The 27,010-nt window shown below is 32.9% G+C and overlaps 1 protein-coding gene across 2 annotated transcripts in view; it reads right to left on the reverse strand.

The window, feature by feature from the left end:
- Positions 1-27,010, reverse strand: part of Lrp1b (LDL receptor related protein 1B) — a 1,779,190-nt gene that overhangs the window by 556,723 nt on the left and 1,195,457 nt on the right. For both annotated transcript variants that reach the window (XM_033757153.1, XM_033757154.1), the window contains exons 28-31: positions 23,794-23,925; positions 22,294-22,521; positions 10,135-10,309; positions 9,239-9,333 (exon numbers count right to left, since the gene is read on the reverse strand). In XM_033757153.1, the coding sequence (XP_033613044.1) occupies positions 9,239-9,333; positions 10,135-10,309; positions 22,294-22,521; positions 23,794-23,925 (630 nt within the window). The remainder of the gene's footprint in view (positions 1-9,238; positions 9,334-10,134; positions 10,310-22,293; positions 22,522-23,793; positions 23,926-27,010) is intronic.

Below are 27,010 nucleotides of genomic sequence, written 5' to 3' on the forward strand. Positions count from 1 at the left end.
GCAATGTACCTTATATTCCTAATGTGTATTGATTGGCAAATATTGTATGCCTTGCAAAAATAGCATGGGAAAAGAAAAAAGAAGCAGAAAGACCAGAGTCATCAACAGTTTATTTCTTGACAAGTGTTTTATTCTAAAGTCATTTAAGAAGCATACTGCCTATAGCTTTATAAGTTGTCAAAACTGTATTTTACAGTTTGATAAGTAAAATAGAACAAAAATTTTAAATCACTGGTTTATGCCATTCAAATATTTTTAAATTGTACTCTCTGACAACTTAATATGAAACATTTCCTTATGCTGCTTACCCTTCTCATATGGTAAAATTCAGAATTTTCACACATATACTCTAGTGCTTTTTCATCCCTCTTCTTTCCTATTTCCTTTCTGCTAAGAATCAAAAGTGCCTTCTCCTTTTGTCATTTAGAAAATATATGAGAAAAGGGGAAAATTGTAAATGGGGGAGGATGGAGGTGATGAGGGGAGGGCAGAGGTAAGGGGAAAACTGAGAACCAAGACCTGTCATGTAAAGGTACAAGATCCCAATGATGAATGTAACTGTACTGTATACTTAAAAAGCACCAATAAACTCAATAAGATAAAAAAGGTATATGTTTTTCTTTAAGGCCCTGCTGAAATTTCATAACATCACCAAATTGGCTAAAATACTTTATCCTACTGTTTCTTTTTTTTTTTAATAGCATCTACTGGTATCTTTATAACAACTGTGACATAGCAATCATAAACATGAAATGTGTTCTGATCTTTTCAAACGCTAGTAAAGATCTCCTTCAAATAGCTTGCAGTAATTACTGTGACTTTTCCTTCAATGAACAGTGACCTTCTTGAGGATGGGTGTCAAATTATTCAGATGTCTCTAACTTAGTATAGACTTCATAGTCCTTCCTACATACCTAACCAACTACTCCACTTAGCATTCAAAAGAATAAGTGAAAAAACAATTAGCAGATTAAAGCCCAATAGATTTAAACACTTGTGTATATGCATGCATAATTATAATACTGTTTTCCAGTCATTTATTCATTTTATAACCCAGCCTTAACATTTCCGTTGGTGTACATATCATTGTATAGCAATTGTTCTTCACAGATTTTTTTAAATGCAACATAGTAGTATATATAAATGATATGATTGTATCATATTGAGCAAGAAAATCTATCCTGTAATTTTCTAAACTTTCTTTTTAAACAACAATATCCCTTATATTATTTTGATATAGTAATAGTTCTTAAGAATCTTATCCATTAACATATTTCAAAGTCTAAAACAAGACATAAATTAGAATGATTTATATGAGAGGTTTGATGCATTTCAAGGTTACTTTAAGGTTATAGAAACAAATGTTTTATGATTGGAAATACATTTAAAAAAACAAAGGGAAAACATCAAGGAAATAAAATATATAGCACAATATATTCTTAAAAATAAACCATGAACGGTGATGCTGATTACAAGCTAAGATCCTTTACATGAGATATAGTCCTGAAAGAGTTAAAGACATCATATTACAGAATTACCTACATACCTATGATTACAGCAGCAAAGTTCATAATAGCTAGATCACAGACATGACCCCTACGTCCCTCAGCAGATGCGCAGATAAAGAAAGCATGGTATTTATACACAGTAGAGTTCTATTGTGCCATAAAGAACAGTAAATTTGAGTCATTTGTAGAAAAATTGATGAACCTTGATACTATAATGTTAAGAGAAATAAATCAGACACACAAGCTGAAATGTGACATTTATCTTACAGGAGAAGACCCAGAGTAAAAATAAACAACAAAATAAAAGATAGATAAAAGGAAGTGAGGATATAAATCCTTCTCTGAGAGGAAGGGAATAAAGAGATGATGGAAGGGATAAGGTATGAAAATGAGTTGGGTTGTGTTTTGTTATGTACATGTACTAACCGATCCAAGGAACGTAAACATTACGTACTACACACACAAAGTAATAAACTAATATAATACACACACAGTTTGTTAGAATTATATTTTGTTTCTTTCCAAAGCAATCGTGGTTCTACTATATCAGAGATCTTAGCCTAAGAACATGCAGACATAAAAGTGTGGCTTCACGATGACAATACAGGTACTATAAAAAGTAATTATTGTGATATTGTGATTATTATTGTGATAAGTACTGTAATTATTGTGATAATAATTGTGAGCTGATGCGTCCCCAGTCTCATCAGATAGAATGTTGTGTTTTCCCCCACATTCTGGAAAATTTAATTTATAACCTGACAACAAATATCAGAGAAATCTCACTGAACAATGGCTTCTTTCCTTTCACCTACTTGACTCAGGGAAATTTAGAAATGTGGCAAGCCGGCTCTTTGGTCCAGAGTTCCCCCAGATAGATTAAATAATAATTATCACAATTAATAATAATTGTCATAATTGCTTACAATGAGTAAATAAAACTATAAGTAAAGGTGGTAGTAAATTTCCATGAGTATATTCCGTAGGTATGAGGATTATGTATAGCAGCAAAAACAGGTTTCAATTTTTTTCTCACATATTCATATATTCATTCACAGTATTACAAAATTCCATTTTAGAAATCATCTCAGGAGAATAGTCATGAAAGAATAATATAAAATGGGATTAGCATGCTATGGACTTTTCCAAGGTGATAATTTATGAGATTTAACTGCATCCAATTGAAGTAGCATTTTTAATTTTTATATAAAATCAAAAATTATTCTGTCCAGATATTTCTCTTACGGTTTTAAATAATCACAGACAGAAAAAATAATAAAACAAAAATCATAACAATATGAAATAATTCACTATTTTATCTCAATTAGTAAACACTGTAAGTTATTAAATATATTTTAAGAACACAGCTTCAGGAACACAAAATGAAAATATTTTAACAGTTTAAATAAATCTAATAGGCAAGGCAGTGGTGAATGCCTATTGGTTCAGCACTCTGGGAGCCTCAGACAAGAGAATCGTGAGTTGAAGCCCAGCCTAGACAACATAGTGATTCAGCCAAGTACAATTTCAAAGCAAACAAAAAAATAAACAAAACAAAACAAATTTAAAAATAGGACTAAGGCTGTAGTTCAGTGTGAAAGCACTGGGTTCAGTTCCCAAGCACCACCAAAGAAAGCTGTTGTATAATACATTTTGTCTGTGTTAATTATGAAAGGCCTATTGAAAAAAATACAAAACATTACAGTAAGACTTAAATGAATGTCAGGCTCCAGTCAAAACATTAGCTTTTACCTGTATTTCTTTTGATAAGAGTACTTATCAATAATATACAACTTGATCGATTTTATTTTTATTTTTTAAATTAATTTCATCAGTACATTTAAGGTATAAAATATAATGACATTCATTATTTGGGAATTTGCACCTTTACAGAATCCCTTTTGGTTCTTATTTTTCCCCATTCCCATGCCCTTCCTTCAACCCTCTACCCCTCCCTATCTACAGAGACTTTGTTTCCATTTTTTTTCTTTTTCTCATATTAATTCCAGTCCCTTCTTTCTTTTCGCCTACTCCTTCCACTTCCCCTTCCCCTTTGAACCTCTTTCACATCATCTATTAAACCTTTTAGTCCTTATTTACACTTTGCTTCTCACACTAAAGAATCTATTTGGTATTTGCACATATGTGTACCATTTATTTAATTTTAGATATACAATATAATGACATTTATTATGGGAGATTTGTACCTTAAAATAATATATCTTGATTCTTATTTTTCCCCATATCCTGCCCTCCCTTCAACCCCTCCACCTGTGTCTACACAAAGCTTTGTTTACAAAATCTTTGTTTCAATTTTTTTTATTTTCTCATATGAATTCCATTCCCCTTTTGTTTTTCCTTACCCCTCCAACTTTCCCTTTCCCTTTGCAAATTTTCTTCCTATTTCACCATATCTATTATACATTTATCTTTAACTATACTTTCAGTTTTTAGTAATGGAAATTATCCTCAAAAATGAGTATGAGGTTAATTAAATGAGTTGAAAGTTCTTAAAAACAATACTGAGGTATCCTTGAGTAAGAAATTTAATTCATGTTTTGCAGCCTCAGCCCCTGTCTAAGAGTGTTTAGTCTGACCTTCATGATAGCCAAACCCAGGACGGTCTCAGATGTGTCTAGCCAGTCTCCAAGGATTCATAATCAACAATAAGTCACACACACACACACACACACACACACACACTTATACCAATTTATTTCTTACAAAGGATGTTCTAATACACTCCAAATATGAGTTAAACACAAAAGAATCTATAAAGCAAAGATTTAACTATCTGAATATGAATAAAACCTCCTAAAAATCACAGTTCATTGTCTATATTAATATAGTTTTACTATTCCATTGTCTTCAATGATATATCTTTACTAGTCCAAGAAAATCTTACTTAAGACAATAAAAGTAGTAGATACTATTATTAATTTCATGAAATTCCTAAAAGATCTATCAGCTCTTTAGCAAAACAATAATAATTAAGTATCAAACAATGCTTTATACCTCAAGAGTAAATTATATTCTCTCAAAATCTTGATGACTATTTACCAATGCAAAATTATTGTATATTAATCTTTATTTAATCATAACCAACATTTCAATTGAAGGACTCACGTTAAGTCAGACTTCAAAATTTCAATTGCTGTTTTGACTTTGTCCGGATCTTTCTGAATCACTAAGACTTAGTTAAGTTATTACTTTTCCTCACTACTGTGAAAAAAAGCTCACCTTTGTCTAACCAACAGCTTGGGTGATATATTGAGGAGCCTACATTTAACATGGAAAATAGATTATAATAAATATTTATTCATGATACAGAATTGAACATTAATATGAGTAAATTAAATTTAATTTGAATTTTTTGTGGCCCTGGAAATTGAACCCAAGGCCTTTATAGTAAAGTACATCCTGAGTCCTTATTTGTTTGTTTGTTTGTTTATTTTTAAAATTTAGAGTCAGGGTCTCAGTCACAAAGTTGCCTTTGTGATCTTCCTATCTCAGTTTCCTAATTCATTGAGATTATAGGCATACACCACTACATCCAGTTTGGATGTTTTTATTATATAAGCAGCAAATTTTACTAATACAATTAAAGTTCCTTTGATAAAAATGAAAGTTTTCTTTCAATTTTTGTACTGCCACATCCAAAGAAAGAAAAGAATATTAGCTATTTTATTTTTTACTTCATTTTATAAATAAAGGTACCCGTACTAAATACTTACTAATGTTTCATTTTGAAATTATACAAATGGTATTGTACCATATGATTTTGCTGAACACTTTCCTCAAAGCGATTGTGATTATATACATACATATACATACATATATATATATATATATACACACACATACATATATATATATATATACACATACATACACACAGACACACAAATGTCTATCTTTCCATCTGTGTGTTGATTTTATTTTTGCAGTGAACTTGCTGAATTTACTCATTCAGTATCTTTTTATGAAGATTTAGGAACTTTCCTAAATTTTTAATACTTGTCAAACAGTGGCTTAATTAATGTCTTTGTACTTGCTTCCTTGAGCACATGAAAGACCATATAAGCATGAAATTGCGGCATCATGTGATATTTCATGAGACTTAAACAGCCACATAACCTCCCAAATGTAGAACTATAGATGATAAAATGGAGCCCTAGAAGAGGTAAAATAATTATTAAAGTCACAGAGTTTAAAAGTTTCAAAGCAGTGACTGAAATTCAGGTCTGTGTTCCTCTCCAAATACTTTACCCCAACCGTGTTGTCTTTCTAAGTAGGTTTTGGGTGAATATGAAAAAAAAATTGTCCCTGATTTTTAGGCTCCTAAAGTTCCTTTTTTCCTCTTCTACTTGGAACTTGAGCAATTTAATTGACTTATTTTGGTAGTTAAATATAGAAAATCTCTATCAAAGTAGATGTTAGTGACCACCTTAATCATTATTTCACCACTGAAACACAACAGCCAATACCCACAACTTTAAAAAAGAAGAGAGGTTTATTTTGGCCTGTTTTATAGTCCATAGTGGACTGGCTTCAAGGCAGGATGTCACAGCAGAAGGGCATAGGGGAGGAGAAGTGGCTTTCATCAGTCAGCTAGGAAGCAGAAAGCAAAGGGAGGATCTTAGGAGCAAGATATTCCCTCCCCGTCCATGGCCGTCTTTATCAGGTCACTCTTCCTGATGGCATTTTACTATAAGGCTCATCAGTGGACTAATCCATATGAGTATAGTGGCCCTATGATCCAGTTACTTCACAAAAGCCCTACTTCTGCCTCTGATCACATGAAACTTTGAGAGGACATCTATATACAACAACATACTGATACACACACACACACACACACACACACACACACACACACATACACACTCACTCACACACACCCCTGCCGGATAAAGCCTTTGCTCTGGGTGCAGAACAAGAAAAAGCAAAAACAGAAAGGGCATGTTGGCACACACCTGTTTCCCCACCCTAGAAAGCTGAGGCAGGAAGAATGCAAGTCTGAGCTTAGCCCCAGGAATTTAGAAACTTAGAAACATCTTTTTTTTTAATATAAAAAAATTGAGATTGCAAAGAATGTTGTTCAGTGTGAAGGCCATAAGGTCAATATCCAATTTGAAAAAAAAAGAAAAGCGGGATCAGGGATTTAACTCAGTGGTTCTGTTGCCTGCCTAGCAAGTGTAAGGTCCCAAGTTCTATTCTGGTACCAAAAAATAAATAAATAAGTAAAAATTAAAAAAGAAAAGAAAGAAAGAAAGAAAACAAAACAAAACAACCTTTTTTTGATCTACTCTTTAGTGAACCTAAATTCAGTAAGGACTTCTGCAGTAGGCTCTGTGTGACAGAATACAACAAGCTGAATGTTTGCCACAGAGCACCCAGGTTTCAGAAAGATTAAAGAGTAAGAGAGGACCGGGGTTTGGCTCAGTCGTTCTGCTGCCTGCCTCGCAAGCACAAGGGCCTGAGTTTGATCCCCGATACCAAAATAAAAAAAAGTAAGATAATTTATTACATTTCTGTATGGACAACATAATTTCTCATTCTGTAGTGGTGAGAGTATTGATCTTACTACTTGGTTACAGTTAGATAGCTAAGGTAGGTTAATAAAAGGCACTTGTAAGTAATGTCTATTTGTAAATTTTTATTTTTTTAATAAGAGGTCCTTCTAAATTGCCCTGGCCAGACTAAGGCATAGGTGGAATTACAGGCCTATGCCACCAAAAGTTGTTTTTCAACCATATGAAGAATAGCAAGAACAAGGTAAGGGCCCAGTTGTCCTTTTGCTCTGAAACTTTTTTTGGTCAATCTGAGAGTACTTATAAGTAAATAATGCAAAACACGGCAGGCTTTTGTCTGTTCCTAAACCCCCTCCCCGCACGGATTTGCCAGGAATCATAAAATGTTTTGCTAAAGCCACTGGGAACTGCAAATGTATGTGTTCAAGCAATGTTCTGTTCAAGCATCCTAACTGAAAATGTAACTGTTCAAGCTGCAAGATGTTCCTAGGCTGTTGTAGAAGTTCTGTCAACCCAACCCTTCTGCTCACCTGATATGTGAACCCAATCCCCCACCCCATAGACCTCTTATTAAGGAATGCTTCCATTTCTGTTGGGAGTTCAGACTTCAGAATATGAACTTCTCTGGGCTTGCCAGCTTTATTAAATGTCCTCTCCATTTCTCAGCATGCTGCTCAGTTTCTTCACCTCCAGAGACCTTCAGAGAGCTGTAACACTTGGCTGCAATGCTGGGTTACTGCACTTTGCTATACCAACGCAACCCATGTACCTCACACTTGTTTATTTCTTAGGATTTGCAACAATATAATATAGAGTTAAATCCCCATATTTACATAAAAATTGGAATTGAACATGTGGTTACATATATTTCCTGCATTAGGTTTGTATGAAATCTATTTGTTTATTCTTCAATAAAGTCACTTATAGCCGATACTATAGACAAATCAAGTTCCAAACTATTGGACCTATTGGGCAAAGTACTGCTACCACTGACAGGTTCTATTATTAAGCACTAGATGTTTTCCTCATGAAATTTTCTCATTATATTCTTGTAAAAACTTTATAAGTAAGACATTTTATCTTGATTATACAAATAAAAAACAAGCAATGTCAAGCTAACAGTTATGTGTACAAAAGTACAGAATTAAAGTTAGTTGAAGTGAAAAAAACAATTTAGATTCCTATGTTACCAAAGAAAAAATAAGAAGGAAGTGAAGACAATCATAACATAGAGCCTAACCATATGAATGGAGACGATCAGAATCCTGGCCTTTTCTCCTAAGCCATATTTTGAAAAAGAATTTTCTTCTGGCACTGTCAGGGCCTTAAAAGCCATTTTTGCTGAAACTATAACTCTGTATTTGAGCTACAAATACCCACTATGTAACTAGCAGAAAATCACATCATTTTGTATCTTTTGTTAGTACAAAAGTTTAGATCAAATACCTTCTCAGTTCTGCATAAAGATATGTTTATCATTCTGGGAATGTCTGACTAAAAGTTGGTAAAACAAGGTTGATTCACCATGAATTCACATAATGACAGCCCCTCCAGAACTGAAAATACCAAGATAAAAGACTCATATGAACATTCAACTATTCCCAGGAGTCTCCAGCCACTGTTCCAAACTTGTGGTCACCTAGATTCAAGGAATACTGAAACCATCACAAAAGAGAGACAATCATGTCATTGGATCGGATCTTCTCTTCATGCAAAGAGGATTCCAAAGCTATAATACCAGAGCCCTAGCAGTGATTACTAGTAGTCTAATCCACCAGCTAATCCTTGAAAGCTCGTTCCCACCTTAGTAGGTGAGCCAGTCGTATGCCCTTCATCAGACTGTGCCCTCTCTAGCTATTCAAGTCCTTCCTTATTTTTCCTACTGTTCTTTGGAAAGGGCTGGCCTGATTTTTGTCAGTTCCTCAAGCTCAATTTTACCCTTACAATTTTCTGTTACTTTCTACAGAAAGCTTTTTGCTATATAATTCTACCCTAAAAAAGAAAGGTGCCAAGCTAGCTGGCCACAAGTATAGGCTGCCCTAAATCTTCCATATATGCAATGAACACACTGAAATTGATCCATTTCTCATTTTATTTATATTACTAATTTTAATGTTTTCTTTCAGGCTTTAGATCAATGTATATTGTACAAGTATAGATTTGTCACATTAAAAACTGTGGTGATTAAATACTTACCAACTGGTTCCTTTTGATTCTGAAATAGAATCTTGCTATTACTGCCATCCATATTTGCCATGTTAATTGTATTTCCGTCAGTCCAGTAGAGTTTCCTTAATTTAAAAGAGATATACATTAAAACTAATAGATGTAGACTTACTTGCTAAGTACAAAGACAATACAGGGCAAAGGAAATATCAAAATATATTATTGATTTGGGATTAATTCCATTTGGAAAGCCTAAAACTATTGAGCCATTTGCTGACAATATCTTACATATTTGCCTAGGAAGAAAGCATATTCTTGCTTTTTCCTGTCACTGAAGGAAAATTATGTCAATCCATTTTTCCTCCTACATTCAAAACTGAATACTTAACAATGACTACAGTAAATTACTTTCATTTTAGGTAATTCATCAAGATTGAATCTTCTTGGCTGAGAAGAAATCAGACACTAGATGAGAACAAACTCATTTCATCCATTCCTGGTAAAAGCAATAGAGAAATACAATTTCTTTTCATGCTATAGAAGTTTCCTCAGAGGTTCATTAAGGCACCTCAGAAGATTGGAGATATGAGATGTAATCTTCTTATCAATGCCTGTATCGTCAACATTCAGTAAATATGTTATTAATGACAGGCACGTGAAATGAAATCAATGACTTTTTCCCACATCTCTTTTTATTCTGAACTGTCATTCATTACAAGCATAATTAATAAGATCTTATATTATGTAAATCATGTTTTACAAGGATACAAATTTCTAATGATGGTATTCTTGACAATTCCATATCGGTATTTCATTTATTGACTCAATGGATATTTGTCTCCTGAATTAAACACTTTTTTATAAAATTAGTGTAAACGTGTGAAATTTTGAAAAAAAAAAAAACCTTAAAAAACATCATACTTTACCCCCTGACTGGGTGAGCTGCAAGACATTGTGGCTTATCAATTCCATGAATAATTGAGGTTTTCAAAGAGCCATCTAACCGTGCCACATTAATTTGAGTTTCATCAAATTCAGAGCTAATCCAGTATAAATTACGAGAGACCCAATCCACTGCTAGACCTCTGATACTCTGAATATCTGTAAAACAGGGAAAAGGAAAATTAAAAGTGAATGAAGTTTCTCATTCTCTTGTCTCTTCAAATGAGTTGTTTTCTGTCTAAGGGAAAATTTAATTTACACTTTAATTTGTTAGCTAAAATTGTACAAGATTGTAATCTCATGCCTTTATTAATTCTTCTTAAAGCATGAATAATCATTAATGTCATTTTGTTGAGGCATTTGAAAACCTGAAGCAAAAATTAGCATCAAAATTACACTAACAGCCAATGATTCACTAGTAAACATTAAGGAACAGACAGACACAGGCTGATGTCTAATAGCTCAAGGTGAGCGAAATTTAAATCAGAGTAATAGCTACTTCAGTTGGTAGAACATTCCAATTAGAAAATAAAAAGTTGTCAACTATCAGTAAATGGACTATTTTGTATTTTAAGTACTAATTGTTTATTGAAATAAAAAAATTCAACTTTCCTAAAAATCATCAGAGTTGAACATCTTTCAAAATAGATAATTACCAAGAACTGAATAAAATATGTATGAGAAAAGAAACTAGATTATTTTAACATTTCCACTAACCTGGATTTGTAAAAATACTGAAATTTATAATTAAGTTGGATAGAGCACAAACAATATGAATATTTTAACTGTTATTCTTTGATTATTCAATTAAACATCTTTAAAAACAGTGATGGGGATTGAGTCTTCAATATAATTGCTCATTTTAACTAAATAAAAGATTGAAAATGAAGTGTCACAAATAATGAAGATTATGAAATCTTCAAAAGATATTAACGTATAAGGTAAGCCAGTTTAGTTCCTCATCTATAGCATTTGACTAATGTACCTTATTTTTGCCTTTTATATAACAATGAAGATATAGAACCAGCCAACAAGCTCATGAAATTGTGTTCAACGTAGCTATTTTTCAAGGAAGTGCAAATCAGAAACAAGGTGTTATATCACCATACTCCATTAAGACTGGGTCTTATCAGAAAGAAAACGATAAGAAGAGATGAAGGGACCGAGTCTCAAAAAGATAGCTATATCCCTATATTAAAAGCAGCATTATTCACAACAGTCATATTTGGAGACAACACAGGTGTCATGGATAGATGAATGGATAAACAAAATGGGATAAACACACAATTAAATATTATTCAGCCTTAAAAGAAGGAAATTCTGACATATAAATATAAAGGTAGAATCCTGAGAATATTATTCAAAGTGAAATATTCTAATCACAAAAAGACAAATGCACCAGTCACAAATCAGAATTCACTTTTATGAAGTACTTAGAGTTGTTAAATTCAGAGACAGAAAATAGAATGCCAGTTGAGTAAAAGCATTTGAGCTGTTTAGGAATTGGCAACTAGAAAAGAACAGAGACTGAAGTGGAGTTGGCTGTGAACCTCACTGATAGGAATTAAAATAAGATTAGGCAGTAGGACTTCGCACAGGAAAGGAGCTCCTCAGGCAAAGTGGACTACTACTTCTCTTTATATTCAGAGCCAAGTTTGGAGGAACTTAAAAATGCAAAATAACCAGGTTTCTTTTGAAATAGGTTCTCTCAAAACTCTGTTTACTGAGTAACTGGATTAGAGAGCCAGAGTTCCATCTGGAACCTACAAAGCCACCTGTGACGGGGCCACTGGTCAAGTAAGCAGACTGTCACGCTCTACACAGTCATAAGAAGTTCTGGATTGAGGGCTGATCGGGCAACCCTCTCGGGAGCCCCTGCTACTGAGAGCTTTTTTTCCCTTCTTCTTACTTCCAATAAACATCCTTCTAACGTCCTCCTTTTTGTCCATAATTTCATTCTTTGACTGAGGCAGTGGCTCAGTTTTACTCACTTTGGACATAGTTGACTTTCAGTTCTAGGGATTGGTAGCAGGGGAAAAGGGGCAGATTTTGTCTAACAGGTGTAGTTGCAGTTTTGCAAGATGAATATTTCTTGAGCTTGGTTACTTAATATGAATGCACTCAATATCCTTAACTGTACACTCCAATTGTTATGATAGTACATTTTATGTTATTTGTATATTACCACAGTTTTTAAAATTATTTTTCAGAAACAAATACTCAGTAAATATATATGCAGGTGAAGTCTGAAGTTATCACTTATAGAGCCCCATTAATGTAAATAATTCTAAAGGATATATTTAGAAAAGAAAATGATGACAAAAATGATCTTAGGTGAAAGAGGAATGGAAGTAGGAACACAATTTGGTTAACATAAATACTAATGAGAAAGGACAGATTGTCAGTTCTCTCTCTGTAAAACTGTTATTTTTTGTCTCTCCTTTTTCTTTCTTTCTATGGAAGGACTCTAGTGCTTTCAAGCTGGGCATAAAATGAATTGCTTGAAATCAGACCTCGCTTCAAAGGAAGAGGGAATCCCAACTCTCATATTTTCTTAGGATAGATATGATTACAGCCAATTAAAATTCAAATGAGCTGGGTTTCTAGGCAATTATTTCTCTGTCTTGGTAGAGAAATTTGAAAAGTGATTTGATAGCTTTTTGAAAGGCTTTCTTTTTTTCCTCTCATTTAAGTGTATTGGTACTTTTTAGGTACACAGTACAGTTACATTCACCTTTAGTATCTTGTAACTTTACATGATATATCTTTTTTTTTTTTTTTGGTTCCGGGGATTGAACTCGGGTCCTTGTGCTTGTAAGGCAGGCCACCGAACTGCTGAGCTAAATCCCTGGCCCTTACATGATATATCTTGATTCTTATCATTTCCTCATACCCCTGCCCTCTCTTTACTATAAGGGAAAGGAAAGAAGGGAAAAGAAAAAATATGTGAAAAGCAAAAAATGGAAAGAAAGTCTTTGAAAGGCTTTGTTGAGGAAAATTTTTAAATAATAAATATTTCATTTGTGGTTATATGGTAAATTGTAAAAACATATAATTTATATATACTGCTGTAGGTACTATAATCAACATAAGGTATATATTTACTAATAACCATGAACAAAAAGTCCAGACTAAGAATTATATATTATATAACTAACTACACGGGAACCCTCTGTGCTACATTTACCAATTTAATCGCTTCTCAACTCTAAGTAATATAGTGTTTATTGCTATCTTGTTTTCTTTCAGTTTTAATGTACATGTATGTGTCAAAAATCTATTTTTCGCTAGAACATATAGGAATAAAATTTTAAGTTTTTCATAAATGTCTATATATCTTTCCACATCATAAAATATATAATTTAAACCTCTTAGAGAAATTACCTATTTATTATTAATTTAGGAAAAAGGCTGAAGTGACTTTTTGTTGCTATTATTTGAATCCATATAACCACCTTTCCAAATACCTAAGAATTATTTCCTCTCAGTCTTTAGGTTCCATTTCCGTGTCATCAGAGCTCTCAGTGTGTGTCACCTCCTTTTTAATTCTCAATATTCTAGTCTAAATTTTTTTCACATTTGGAATATTTTCTCTAACTTTCTAATTGCATCATTATCTATAGTTTTCCATTTTGCCATATATCTTTTCCTTTCTTTTTTCCTTTTATGTACTGGGGACCAAACTTGGGACCTGGCACTTGCGAGGCAGGCAGTGGCACCACTTAGATAAATCCCCTGCTTGCCATATTATCTTTTGATTTCTACTGGATTTATCTTCAAAAATGTTAGAACCATCCTTATCCGTCTTAAAAGTTACCACTAGCTTTCTACTGCCTAGAGGGAAAGAAAAACAAAAAACACCAAAACAGCTCAACACATTGACTTTCTACTTTAATCTCTTGTCAGGTGTAGCTACACTTTATTACTTGATCCTCTTTAAATACAAAATTATAGCTCTTTATACTTCTATATTTGTCAACCACATTGATCTTACTACTTTTTCTCCTCCGTGGCCACATTTGATTATTGACCCTTCAGTGAGCAATTTAATAGTAATCTTTTCTATTTTCTGGGCAAACGCTTATAGTCTTGCTAAATTCCACATTTTACTTAGCCATAGTTTTAGTCAGTTCTTAATATTTCATATTTTACCAGTTATGAACTTCTTTGACATTAGGAATTACCTGCACTATTGATCTTGGAATACACTTTTCCTCTTTCTTCCCTTTCTACTTTTCCTCACAAATATTGATACATCCACTAAAAACTTTCAGGGTGAAAATAAAAATGAAAAATTCTACTCAGCAATAGGTAAAATAACAGATGTTTCACATTTAAACTTTCTGCTTTAATTCAAATTCTGTTTCTCTAACTGGATCTCACTGTTATTATTGACTTTTTATTTCCTTCATTATCTCTGGAGGAATTTTCAGAACAGTTTTCACTTTCTAAACGTTGTTATTACTGGGTACAATAAAATGTATCTTTTAACACAGAGGGCATGAATCCTTAATACTTACTGTCAAAATAATTATTGGCAGAAATAAGTAACATATCAAATCAAACAAATATCTACTCCCAAATAGGTTCAATTACATTCAAATAATCATTAAATCATAATAATCATTAAAATTGAATAATAGCAATATGATTAAAGGTTTTGGGCTTAAGTTTATATCTTTGTAGTTGAAATAAAGCAAGTAGTGAATGACATGATAATTTTCTATAATACAACAGAATGTTCTTTATAGAAATAAATAGATAAACATGTGAAGTTTTATCTTCTTTTAACCCATTTTAGTTTTCTTAACTCAACCTAACAATCCAAGAAACTGTACTTGCTCTGAGTTGTCCTTAATTTTCCTAAAAGTGAACAATGTATATTTTACCCTATAATAGACACATGAAGAGTGTATTCCAGTAAGAAGGAGATTCTATTGATAGTGCCCTGATAACTCATAAAGCTGCCAACAGAATTCTAAAATATCTTGCTCATAATTCAGAAAAAAGTACAACAATAAAAATCCTTGGCAAAGACAAGAAAACCCTGCATATATTTACTAGATAATCTAAGTAAAAAATATTGAGTTCTAAGAAAATGATAAAAGTAATATCATGTATTATCCATGTGGTTATAGGCAAATCTCTGTTCTCCAATCTGCTGAGGATATTTATTTCCAAGAGAAGGAATACTAAGAAAAAAGAACAGAAAATTTAGTCCAAGGACTGAATCCAAATTTGGATGCAAAGCTCAACTATTTACTAGAATGGCAAACCTCAACGAAATCTTTTCTCATCTACAAAAGTAGTGAATGATTTTTATCTCAAAGCACTTTATATGGAATAAATGATACATAAAATAAAGTAAGGCAACTATAGACAAAAATGTGAAAGTTCAACTATATTACTCTGGCCTTATATTAAGAATTCTAAAATATATTGTCTTTTCCTCCTTTTTGTGTTAATGACAAGCAGTACTTTAGGATATTCCGAGACAATCTGTTATCTAATAGAGTATAATTCTGGGCAGTACATGACTACTCAAGAATGGCAATTGAACTTCTGGAACCCTTTTAAAAGACAAACCAGGGCTCATGTAATTAACCCCTCATGACTTGGGATAATGTCGCAAACTCTTTTATTATAAGGTAATGGAGATGAAAGAAACTCTAAAGACAGTAGTCCTGAATGCAAATTGCTCTGTCATTTCCTCACCTTTCCTTTGAGGCAAGGCTTTAGTTTCTGTGGGTTTAAGATTTCTCAGCTGGAAAATAGAAATAATTTGTTCCTTATAGTATATTTGAAAAATTAAATGAGATAATTATAATTTTAAATGTATTACATCTTCACTCATCATATCAAAGCAATAAAGCTGAGAATAAATAATTGACTATTTTGGCCATACTATCACTAAAGTAGAACAGTTAACTACCACAACAGAGCTATAATCTCAGTTCGCTAGCAAGAATGTTGTCATTTTATTAGAATGAAATTGATTTTGTGTGAAAATAATATAGATAATTATAATTTTAAATGTATTACATCTTCACTCATCATATCAAAGCAATAAAGCTGAGAATAAATAATTGACTATTTTGGCCATACTATCACTAAAGTAGAACAGTTAACTACCACAACAGAGCTATAATCTCAGTTCGCTAGCAAGAATGTTGTCATTTTATTAGAATGAAATTGATTTTGTGTGAAAATAATATATGTGTTAACAATGTGTGTGCCTATAATCATATATTCATGCTTTTTCTTATACTATATTTTACTTAGTCCAAGCCAGTTGGAGCAAGTAATTGCTGTGGGAAAAATAAATTAAGAAGAGTTTAGTGTTTTAGGATATTGCGAAGGGTGAGGCAGGAAAACAATTCCTAGGCTCATTTAGAAAGCCTGAGTACATCTGTGTTCACTTCAGAAAATGGTCTACCTGAAAAGAAAACAATGGGAGGGGAGGAAGAAGCAGAGTGACATGAGGTCCAATTTTTGAATGTTATTTCACATTAGTCTTAGGAAGACAATGAAATAAATCTTGCAAGAAAAAGTCTGATAGAGGAAGACCAGCTAAGTGGGAAAATAAAGGGTTAACAGGACAATAGTGCAAGAAGTAAAAGTAGAGTCCACAGTGTTATTCAAAGGCAATCTAAAACATGAAAGGATAAAAGTCAAATTACTAGTGGATTTTGAGACCCTTTAATGAGCTCAAAAGCTGAAATGTCAAAAGGTCATGTCAAGTTTTGCTGCTAATAGTTATACCAGTTTGTAACAATGACATTTCAGATATTTAAAAATGGCAGAGTAAAGAATGGCTCCAAATACAAATTCTGCAGGAACTGAAACTAAGGCACCCAGAAAATATCAACTAAGTGAAGAAAAAAAATATTTAGATCTCTAGGAATTAGGAGGGAGCTGAAAGGAAAACAAGAAACTACAGAGAAGTGACAGAAATTGAGCACAATGCAGAGAAAAGAATAAAGCAGTGTGGAATGGTAATCCTGCGTGCCAGGGAGGGAGACCTATCTCTGCTAATAGAAGGTGAGCCCAAAGAGGGTCAGAAACTCAAGGGAGAAACAGCAGACCAGGCAAGCAGTCATAGCCCCAAGAAAAGCTTATGATTATTATATACTCCAGAAAGAGTGCGCTGTTTTACTCTGAAAGTAATTCCTTTACCGTGACAGGCTACAGTTGAAGAATAAATCCAGGGTAACACTGCCATATTTGAAAGTGATTAATCAGGAGACATTTTGGGAATGGGTTAATTACTTAAGATTAGGTTATAGAAAAATAATACATAAGTCCATTTCAGGGTTTCTGGGGTCATCTTTCCACAGTGAGTGGGTGGGAGATGGATACAAGAGATAGTCACAGAGAGAGAATGAGCTAGACATGGAAGTTTAAGCTCGGCCTGGGAAGGACATACAGCTCCCAACCACTGCAGTAAGAAGCCAGGCAATGTGTGTGTGTGTGTGTGTGTGTGTGTGTGTGTCGGAAGGAGTTGAGTCTAAAAGCTTAGCATTGAATCCAGTGGACTACTTGATTTCTCACACAGACACCCTTTCAAATTCCTGCCTATTTCTAGCTCAGAACTCAGTGGTCTGCTTGTTTTCTCCATCTACCCGTGTGAACAGGGATATAATTTGGCTTGGATAGTTGCCAAAGCCTGGGGTGTATGAATAAACAGGTCACTATGTCAGGTTGGAGGGTACCTCAAAAAACTAGGTGGAGAATTCAGTGTCTTGAGCTGCACTTGTGCAGTTCAAGACACTAAACATGGAATTTGTTATCATTAGGAGTACAGCCATAGGGAGGGCATCACTGACCAGCTATGCTCAGCATGAAAGGCAAAGCAAGATTCATCATTTACACACAACAATCTAAGTGTATAAATATAGAATTTATTAGTGACTTACTGTCCTTCCCCACATCTGTTGGATTCCAATAGGCAAACCCTGGAAGGAATCTCTCAGTCAAAAGTGTGGAGGGAATTTTCATGAGAGACTCTTTCTTTTTCTTCCTCTTCTTTGTCTTCTTCCTCCTCTTCCACTTCTTCTTCCTCTTCTTCTCCCTCTTATTTTTCCCTTATTTTCATGTCTTTTTTCAGTTTTGTTTTAGTTTCTTGTTTGTTCTTTTCTGTTACCTTATTTAATTCTATTATATATTATTTTACAGTTTAAGGATTGCTTTTCTCATTTTCTCTCCTCCCTGTCATCTTATCTTTATTTTTTAAACTTTACTTCTTTAACTTTTCCTTTTCACTCCCTTCATTTGTGCTATTATTAAGCTATAATAATCTTTAGATATTTAGTTGATTATACTATTATTGTGAATTTTTTTCTATTTTGAATGGTGGTATTCTTGTTGCATTTAGCAGTTATTTACTGCTTGATTTATCTTTTGTGCTATTATTAAGCTATAATAATCTTTAGATATTTAGTTGATTATACTATTATTGCGAATTTTTTCTATTTTGAATGGTGGTATTCTTGTTGCATTTAGCAGTTATTTACTGCTTGATTTATCTCTGTATCTGTATTATTCTTGTAGCTCTTTTTAATGTTGTTAAGGGTGGTAAAGTGGCAGCTTTTATTGGTTGTTATAGTATATCGATATCCAACTTGTTCTTATTTCTGGTTTTGTCGCTATTGCCAAGTTGGCATCATTGTTCCTATTAAAAATTATTTTTACTGTATGCCAATATCTGGTTTGTCTTTATGTCATCAATAATATATAACCTATTACAAGAGAATTGGGTGTTGGAAAAATTAATCTACACCGTTATCTTCCCAAATCAATGGAACTGGTTGGATATTGGGACAGAGGCAAAGACTGATAGCTAGAAAAACATCACTGGAAAGCTAACACTAACTAATTAAATCTTCATACCAGTAACAAAGTCCTTCCACTGTAATTGATCCTCAGGCCTCAACAAGCAATACGAAAAGAAAAAAAAGAGAGACAGAAACATAAAACAATGTAAAAACTGTATCCTAAAACTCCCAACTCCCACAAAGCAATCCATGAGGCATCAATGAGAGGAAATCAAGTTAAAAAGTTGAATTATATGAAATGATAAAAGAGCAGATCAATAAAGTACTAGATGAGATCAAAGATGCTATAACTAAATAGATAATAAACTTAATAAATACAGTGATCAGTTAGCTTACAGAAGCTACCTGATAAAGACTATATATGTGTATGTATATATAGCTGATCTAAACTAAAGAAGACAAAACCTGAATGACCAGTTTAACAAAGAATTAGACTTCATGAAGCATTACCAACCATCAACACAATAATAGTGAGAGACCCTAATATTCTTATAACATAGCCAGATTAAGTAGACAAAAATTAACAAGAAGTATCAGAATTGAACCATACCTTTGAAAAAGACTTAATAGATATCTACAGAGTGTTCCATAAAACAAGAGAATACACATTCCTCTCAACAACACATAAAACTCTCTTCAAAACAGATCTCATACTATCCCATAATGGATACTTAAGTAAACATAAAAGAATCAAATCATGCCATGGATATAATCTGATCACAGAACAAAAATTTAGCAAATGGGGCTGGGGATTTAGCTCAGTGGTTCGGTGGCCTGCCTTGCAAGCACAAGGACCCGAGTTTACACATTCCTCTCAACAACACATAAAACTCTCTTCAAAACAGATCTCATACTATCCCATAATGGATACTTAAGTAAACATAAAAGAATCAAATCATGCCATGGATATAATCTGATCACAGAACAAAAATTTAGCAAATGGGGCTGGGGATTTAGCTCAGTGGTTCGGTGGCCTGCCTTGCAAGCACAAGGACCCGAGTTCAATCCCTGGGAAGTAATTATGCAAACATATATTAACAATATGCCATTGACTAATCGATGAGCTATACAGTACAGTAGCATAAAAAATTAAATATATTGGGATTAACCTAAGGAAATGATAGTTCTCTACAACAAAAATTATAGTGCTTTGACAAAAGAGATAAAAGATGATATTAGAAAATAGAAAGATGCCTCTTATTCCTGGATAGTGAGAACAAATATTGACAAAATAGGTACACTTCCAAAACTGGTATATAGATTTAATGCAATCCAAAATCAAAATACCAACAGCATTCTTCACAGAACTAGATGAAACTATTCAAAAATTCATGTGGAACCAGAAAAGACCCAGAATAGCAAAAGCAAATGGATCAATGGATCAGTATATAGGAATGCAGAAACAACCCTCAGGCACACTCACCCAACTGATCTTTGGAAAAGTAGACAAAAACACACGGTAGAAGGAAGATGCCCTCTTTAATAAATGGTGTTGGGAAAATGGGCTGCACAGATGCAAAAGACTGAATCTAGGACCATGTCTCTCACCATGTACTAAACTAAAATCAAAGTGGATCAAATACTTGTGTTAAAATAGAAAATTTTAACCCATGAAAGATAAAATAGGTAAAGGTCTTCAAGGCATAGACAAGGACAATCTGAACAGATCCACAAGTAATATTAAGAATCACCAGTGGGATCATATCAAATTCATATGCTCTGTACAGCAAAGCAAACAGCCAAGAGAGTGAGGAGACAGCCTATAGAATGAAACAAAAAAGTATTTTTTGCCAGCTACACCTTATGCAGAGGACTAAGAGCTAGAATATATGAATAACTCAAAAAGAATGGCTACCATCAGAAAATCAACTAATAAATCCTGGAGAGTCTGAAGGAACACTTCCACATTGCTGGTGAGGATATTAACTAGTAAAATCACTATAAAAATTGCTCAAAAAACTAAAACTAAAAATTCTATTTGAACCAGGTCTTCCCCTTCTGGGTATCTTCCTGAAAGAGTTAAATGCATCATATTACAATTATCCATATATACCTATGTTTATAGCAGCGCAACTCATGATAGTAGCCTATACATCCATCACCAGATGAACAAATAAAACGTGATATTTATACACCACAAAGGATGATAAATTTGAGTCATCTGTAGGAAACGGAGGAACCTTGAAACCATACTATTACGTGAAATAAATTAAAAATACATGCTTAAATATTATACTGTTTCTCTTATTAGACAAACCCAAGTCTAAACAAATTAAAAAGCAAAATAAAAGGTAGATAGTAGGAAAAAAAGGAGATACATCTCTTGAAAACAAGAAGAGGACCAAGGGATGAAGGGGAGGGGTGACACTGGGAAGGGGACAGGGAAATAAAAATAAAATACGATATGCACATGTACCAACTCCCCATAAAATGTAATTGCATTTCAACTTGTACTATTAAAGAGCTATGGCTCTCCAGAAGAGAGAGAATGTCAACACTATTCAAAATGTGAAGTAAGCCAGAATTAGAGACGTCATTTTCAACTGCACACATTTCTTCACCCTCACACACAGTTGTTAAGTTCCTTACATTTGTCATCTTGGATATCTGTATAGCTGGTCCACATTCCCTCATTGCTGTTTTTTTCTCACTCATTCATTCTTCTCCAAATATCTCTAACAAGTTTAGAGGGCATAAACTTGTTGAAGAGAAACTGTTTTATTTGGTTTTGTGCTGATGGTAATGAAGACTCATTTAATGAACTTATAACTGACACAACAGGTGTCAGAAGTTAGGCAAATATTGAAATAATTCAATGCTAAATATTTAAAGTTCACTCAATGCATTTATGTGTAGTTTTTATTTTTTGTTCTATTTTCTATTACACCTACTGAGTCAATAAGATGTTTTGAAAGTTCCCTGTCTTCTTTAAGTAGTCTAGTTCTGTACAAAATCGAAGAAAGGGGAATTCACAATAAGCTTATTTCAGAGAAGGAAACTAGTCTTTCTATTTAAGTAAATATAACTGCCTCATCAAAAAAAATCTTTTTCAAAATGACCTTTCAAATATTTGTAAGTTATAAGATTTTTATGAAATTGTTGTTCTCATGAAAGTAAACACAGTTTATCAGTCTGCTATGTGTAATTTAATTATAGTGCTCTACAATTTTAAGAATAATGCATGTTATTTAGTTTTTAGAATAATCAGTTCCACCTTTCTATTAATAGCAGAGTGAATAATACAGACATTTATCATTATTGAAGCTAAATATAAACATTTTTAGAAGCTGTAACAAGGAAATATTTTACCTCTTGAAATAACAGTTTCTAACCCAGTTCCATTAATAAAAGCCCGTTTGATGGTTTGTGTTTTAATATCTGTCCAGTATAAACGCTCCTCAGACGCATCGAAGTCTATCACAGTGACATCATCAATATCAGGGACAGTGAATGCCGTGATAAAGTTGAAATACGGATTGTCAATATCCACTCCTCTGATTTCAGAACGCCTTGCATAAAGAAGAAATTTTTTCATTTCTAGAAAAAGAATAGAAATTAGGTGTTTTTCCCATATTACATTAAGTTTGAAGCAGTCTAGAAATTCTAAAATGTAACTTTAATGATTACAAATATTTTAATACTTTAAAAATAATCATATTTGATAAAAAGTAACACAGAATAACGAATCTATAAAGTTAAGGCTTTAAATAGGAACAAATGTGAAACAGGTTGGTCAACATTAGGTCATCATTTTCTGTTAGCTAGAAATGCGAAGAGATTATTGGTAGTTGATTTGATCTTAGAATTTCAAACAAACTTGCTAAAATACATAAATTACAAATTAAAAACCATATTCTTTTTTGTATATACTGTAATTTTAAAAATATAGCCTCACATTAAGTTCTTTTTGAAGAGACTTAATAGAATTTTTCTAATACTATTTATGGGAATAAATCATGAATTTAGAATTGCTTTTTTTCATGTTTTCCCCCATTAGAACGAGGGTTCAAAGGAAGTGTTTATTGTAAATTTTTGTAACTTTGTCATAACTAACTTTGGAAGGCACTGAATCATTTTTACCTTCACAGGCATTTTTCTTGCACTGGGTTTATGATATATCAGTAGGTCAAAAAAATAGGAGTTACAAACATTTGACTCTTTCGTTGGTTTCTCTAGATTACTGGTTTTTTTTGAGATGGATTATTATTGTAAAATTAGAATCATGTATGTATATTCTAAAGTCTCAAGATAATTTGTGGTGAATAAATTTCATTTCTACCTTTAAATTAAGTAAACCATTTACAAATACACAAAAATAATTAATTAAATTAGTTAGGTTTTCATTCCTAAATATCATTTTGTTTAGTTGAGATTATTTTCACATATCTTTCCAAGTTATATATTTTACAGTTTTCCCCTTCCACCTTGATAACTCCCTATAAAATGAAGTTAAAGTAAGAGCAGATTAGAGCTGTTAAATTCCTCTTTGTTACGCAGACACCTACATCACCATTTTCAGATAAGGCACTTTCACTTACAAATCTCTGTTTTGCAGAGATAAATTCTGCTAACATACCAAATTAGACAGTAGCAAGAAAACAGGATTGCAGTGCTAAATAGCAAAGTGCAATATATCATTTGTTTGAACAATATGTCAGTCTCTCCAGAAGTAGATGAACTGCCAAGAGTGGCTTGAAATAGCAATGCCTAAAACATTTTGATGATGTTAAGAGTTGCTTTTCCTTCACTTTGAGTAAGATCTAATTAATGCAAATCAGAGAGAATTCATAAGAACAATGAGAAATGTACCATAGCAGGTCGTCTTGTCTGAGGAAAGCTTCATCAGGTGGGGGCAGGCACAGGCAGCACTGAGGTTATGATTAACCAGACACAGGTGAGAGCAAGGACCTCTACCTTCATTGGCTGCACAAGGATTGGGAGCTGCAATTACACAATGAAATATGGAGAGTGACAAAGGACAGATGATTTAAGGAAACCCTTTGGCTGACAGAGATTATCCTGTTGATGATTTAAGTATTTTTTGATATTTCTTACATGATTAGGGTGATTAATGTGACAATAATAAACAATCATACACAGCCATTACATTATTAAAAAACATTTTTTTGTTCAAAGACAACAACAAAGAAACTCCCTTAATTTCTTCTAGGATGACTACTATGCAGTCTATTTCAGTAGAAGCAGATGTCTAAAGGATTCAGCCTGAGAAACCAACAGAAATAATTATTGAATTTTAGTACGTAAGAACTTCAGTAGACTATAACCCAGCCCTGCAAGTTCCAATGGGTGGGATGCCATTCCCAACCTGTTCTAGACCCTCTACTTGCTTTATAACACCCCTCTTACAATTTTCCCTGGGAAGCTGTCGTTACCTATGTAATCTTTCTCCTGGCCATTTGCTCTTTTTAAAATCAGAGTCATATTGAAGAAACATGTATTCCTTCATTATTAAGTCATCACTTCTTTAATTTTTTCTGTATCAACTAATTGCATGGCTAAGGTTTGTTCCATATACATATATTTAGATATTCCTTTATATAAATAACACATGATATATTTAAATTTAGAGGATAACATTACATTTTACATGTTTTTGTTCTGCCTTTTGGATAATATTTTAATTTCAATTTATCATTACTACTATCATTGATCTTATTTATTATAGAACCTACCTAGTAGAATAAGAAATAGGCTACTGAGTTAGTTGAAGGTAAGAAAGAGTTATACATTCTGACCTGCCAGCAATATTTTAGCTGTCAGCTAATCTTTCTAACAGGTAGACCTATTGCTCCCAGTAATACACAGTTCAGGACATGCTATGCCAAACTATGTGACCTTGATATATTGAAAAATGGCATTCGTCAAGGGGCTCTGACCTTCTCTCCAGTCTTTTTTTTCTGAGGCAAGTCAAAAAGCCTAGAAATGATTTTCTGACCTTTCCCTAGAGCAGATTATGAGACTCTCATGTGAGAGGTGCCCTCTCAACACCAAGGGGAAAGGAGCACCCTTATCTCTGATGAGGAAAGCCCACAAAGAATCTGGACAAATGGTCCCTGTTAAATTTTCCCTAGTTTATTTTCATTATATGTAAACTCCTATGATATTTCAAAAACAACTGTCCACTTGTCATCAAATCTACTACAAAAATACACAAGATTTTTGAGTTGTCTTTTCCTCATCAAGTCTTCTTGTAAAAAAAAAAACAAAATAAAGAAACAACTTGTAGGAAATAAATGTGTAGGTTTCCTTGTTAATCTGTCTATTGTTATATGGCCCCAGCCATCAATCAAGAACAAACACTTTTCCTATTCTACAACAGTTAATATTATTCCTGTAAAGCTTTGAATCACAAAGACTTAAAATTCAAGGGAATATAACTGTATAAATATGACAAATTAATTGAATTTGACAAATATTCATGGTAGATTTGGCAACCCACATCAAGAAGATAAAGGAATACATGCATTTGTATTTGTTAAAAAGAATAACTACATAAAAGGAAATGAAAGCCCCAGAAACCATCTATTCTCTTAAGAACTACATTAAGAACAAAAAAAAATGTTAAAAAGAAGCAGAAATTACTACCCTGGAGATTTCTTAGTGCGAGTCCTTCTATCAAACAGTGTGAGTAATTTATATTCTGCTCTTTCTAATTAACTGGCTTCATTTCTTATCATACGAGTCCTTAAGGAAATGCAATATTAAAAAGGAAAATTTTAAGTATGGAAGTTCTCAATGAAATATCTAGATCAGGTTCACCTAGAATCATAGGTGAAAAGAGAAAATTCATAATTTCCCACCTCTAAATAAAAAGAAGAGAATGAGAAAGAAAAAAATATAGAAAAAGGAAAAAAGAGAGGAGAAATAAGGAGAAGTTTACCTCAAAAACACTCATATAGGAAATCATTCCTTTTAAGGGAAATGAAAAGAAATTGCATGGAATTCCAGTGGAGGTATCAGGATATCACTTTGTATGTACGTCATTATTTTAGCCCATATCATACTGGCTTTTCCTAATGTCCTACAATTATGATGAAATACTTCTTCTAAATAAAATAGATTCATCTCTATATACATAAAAAAGCATATTGACTTTGTAGTCAAGTATCTGTATATTGAAAATCTGATAATGTATAATTCACAACACTTTGTGCTTCACAACTTGGAAAATCAATAAATAATTTTTATTTTCTACTTTTAACTTTTCTCAATTTAAAATAATATTGTTAAATCTTTTAAAAGTTTCTAATTAAGCACTTACAGTTATCTATTTTATTATTCAATTAAGGAATTTGATTCAGAATACTCACATTTTAATCTAAGGAAGGGAATTGTAGATGGTGATCCCTAAACAAAAATAGGTTAACTGATTTTTTATTTTTTAATAAGTTTTATCTGTACATATTTATATGAATTATTTACATATTATCTATGGCTACTTTCATACTACAATAGCACAGTTGCACAGTTTCATCAGTGACCAGGTGTCCCATGAAGGCTTGAAGTATTTTGTATTGAGGTACTTACAGAAAAATGTTGCCAATGCTTGATATAAAGCAACTAATTATTCCATGAGAAATCATACTGCAAAATCCACTATCACAAAAGACAGTATGAACTCCTACAAGACTATGGTTTATTGCATCTAACATATGGAAAAAGCTGATCAATGAATAGAATGTAATACATAATCTTAATGGCTGAAATACAAAAACAACTGTGCACACTGGGTTCACTGATAATTCATACTGCCTAAAATCCCAATGACCAAAGAACCTCAGGGACATCTCTAACACATTCCACCTTCTGTTTGTGTATTTTATAAATATTCACAAAGCTCTTAGTTATTGCATAGACTTTCTTTTCCAGGTTTATTTACCAGTTTCTTCTTGATACATATCATGTACATGCTAAAATGGACGACTCATTAATATATTGACATCTATAGCTTGTCTTTTTCTACCTATACTTGATATGCTTTTCTTCTAGAATTTCATTAACATCA

Source organism: Fukomys damarensis, unplaced genomic scaffold (genome assembly GCF_012274545.1).
Source record: "Fukomys damarensis isolate Sample0158 unplaced genomic scaffold, DMR_v1.0_HiC HiC_scaffold_29, whole genome shotgun sequence".
In the NCBI taxonomy this organism is placed as follows: domain Eukaryota; kingdom Metazoa; phylum Chordata; class Mammalia; order Rodentia; family Bathyergidae; genus Fukomys; species Fukomys damarensis.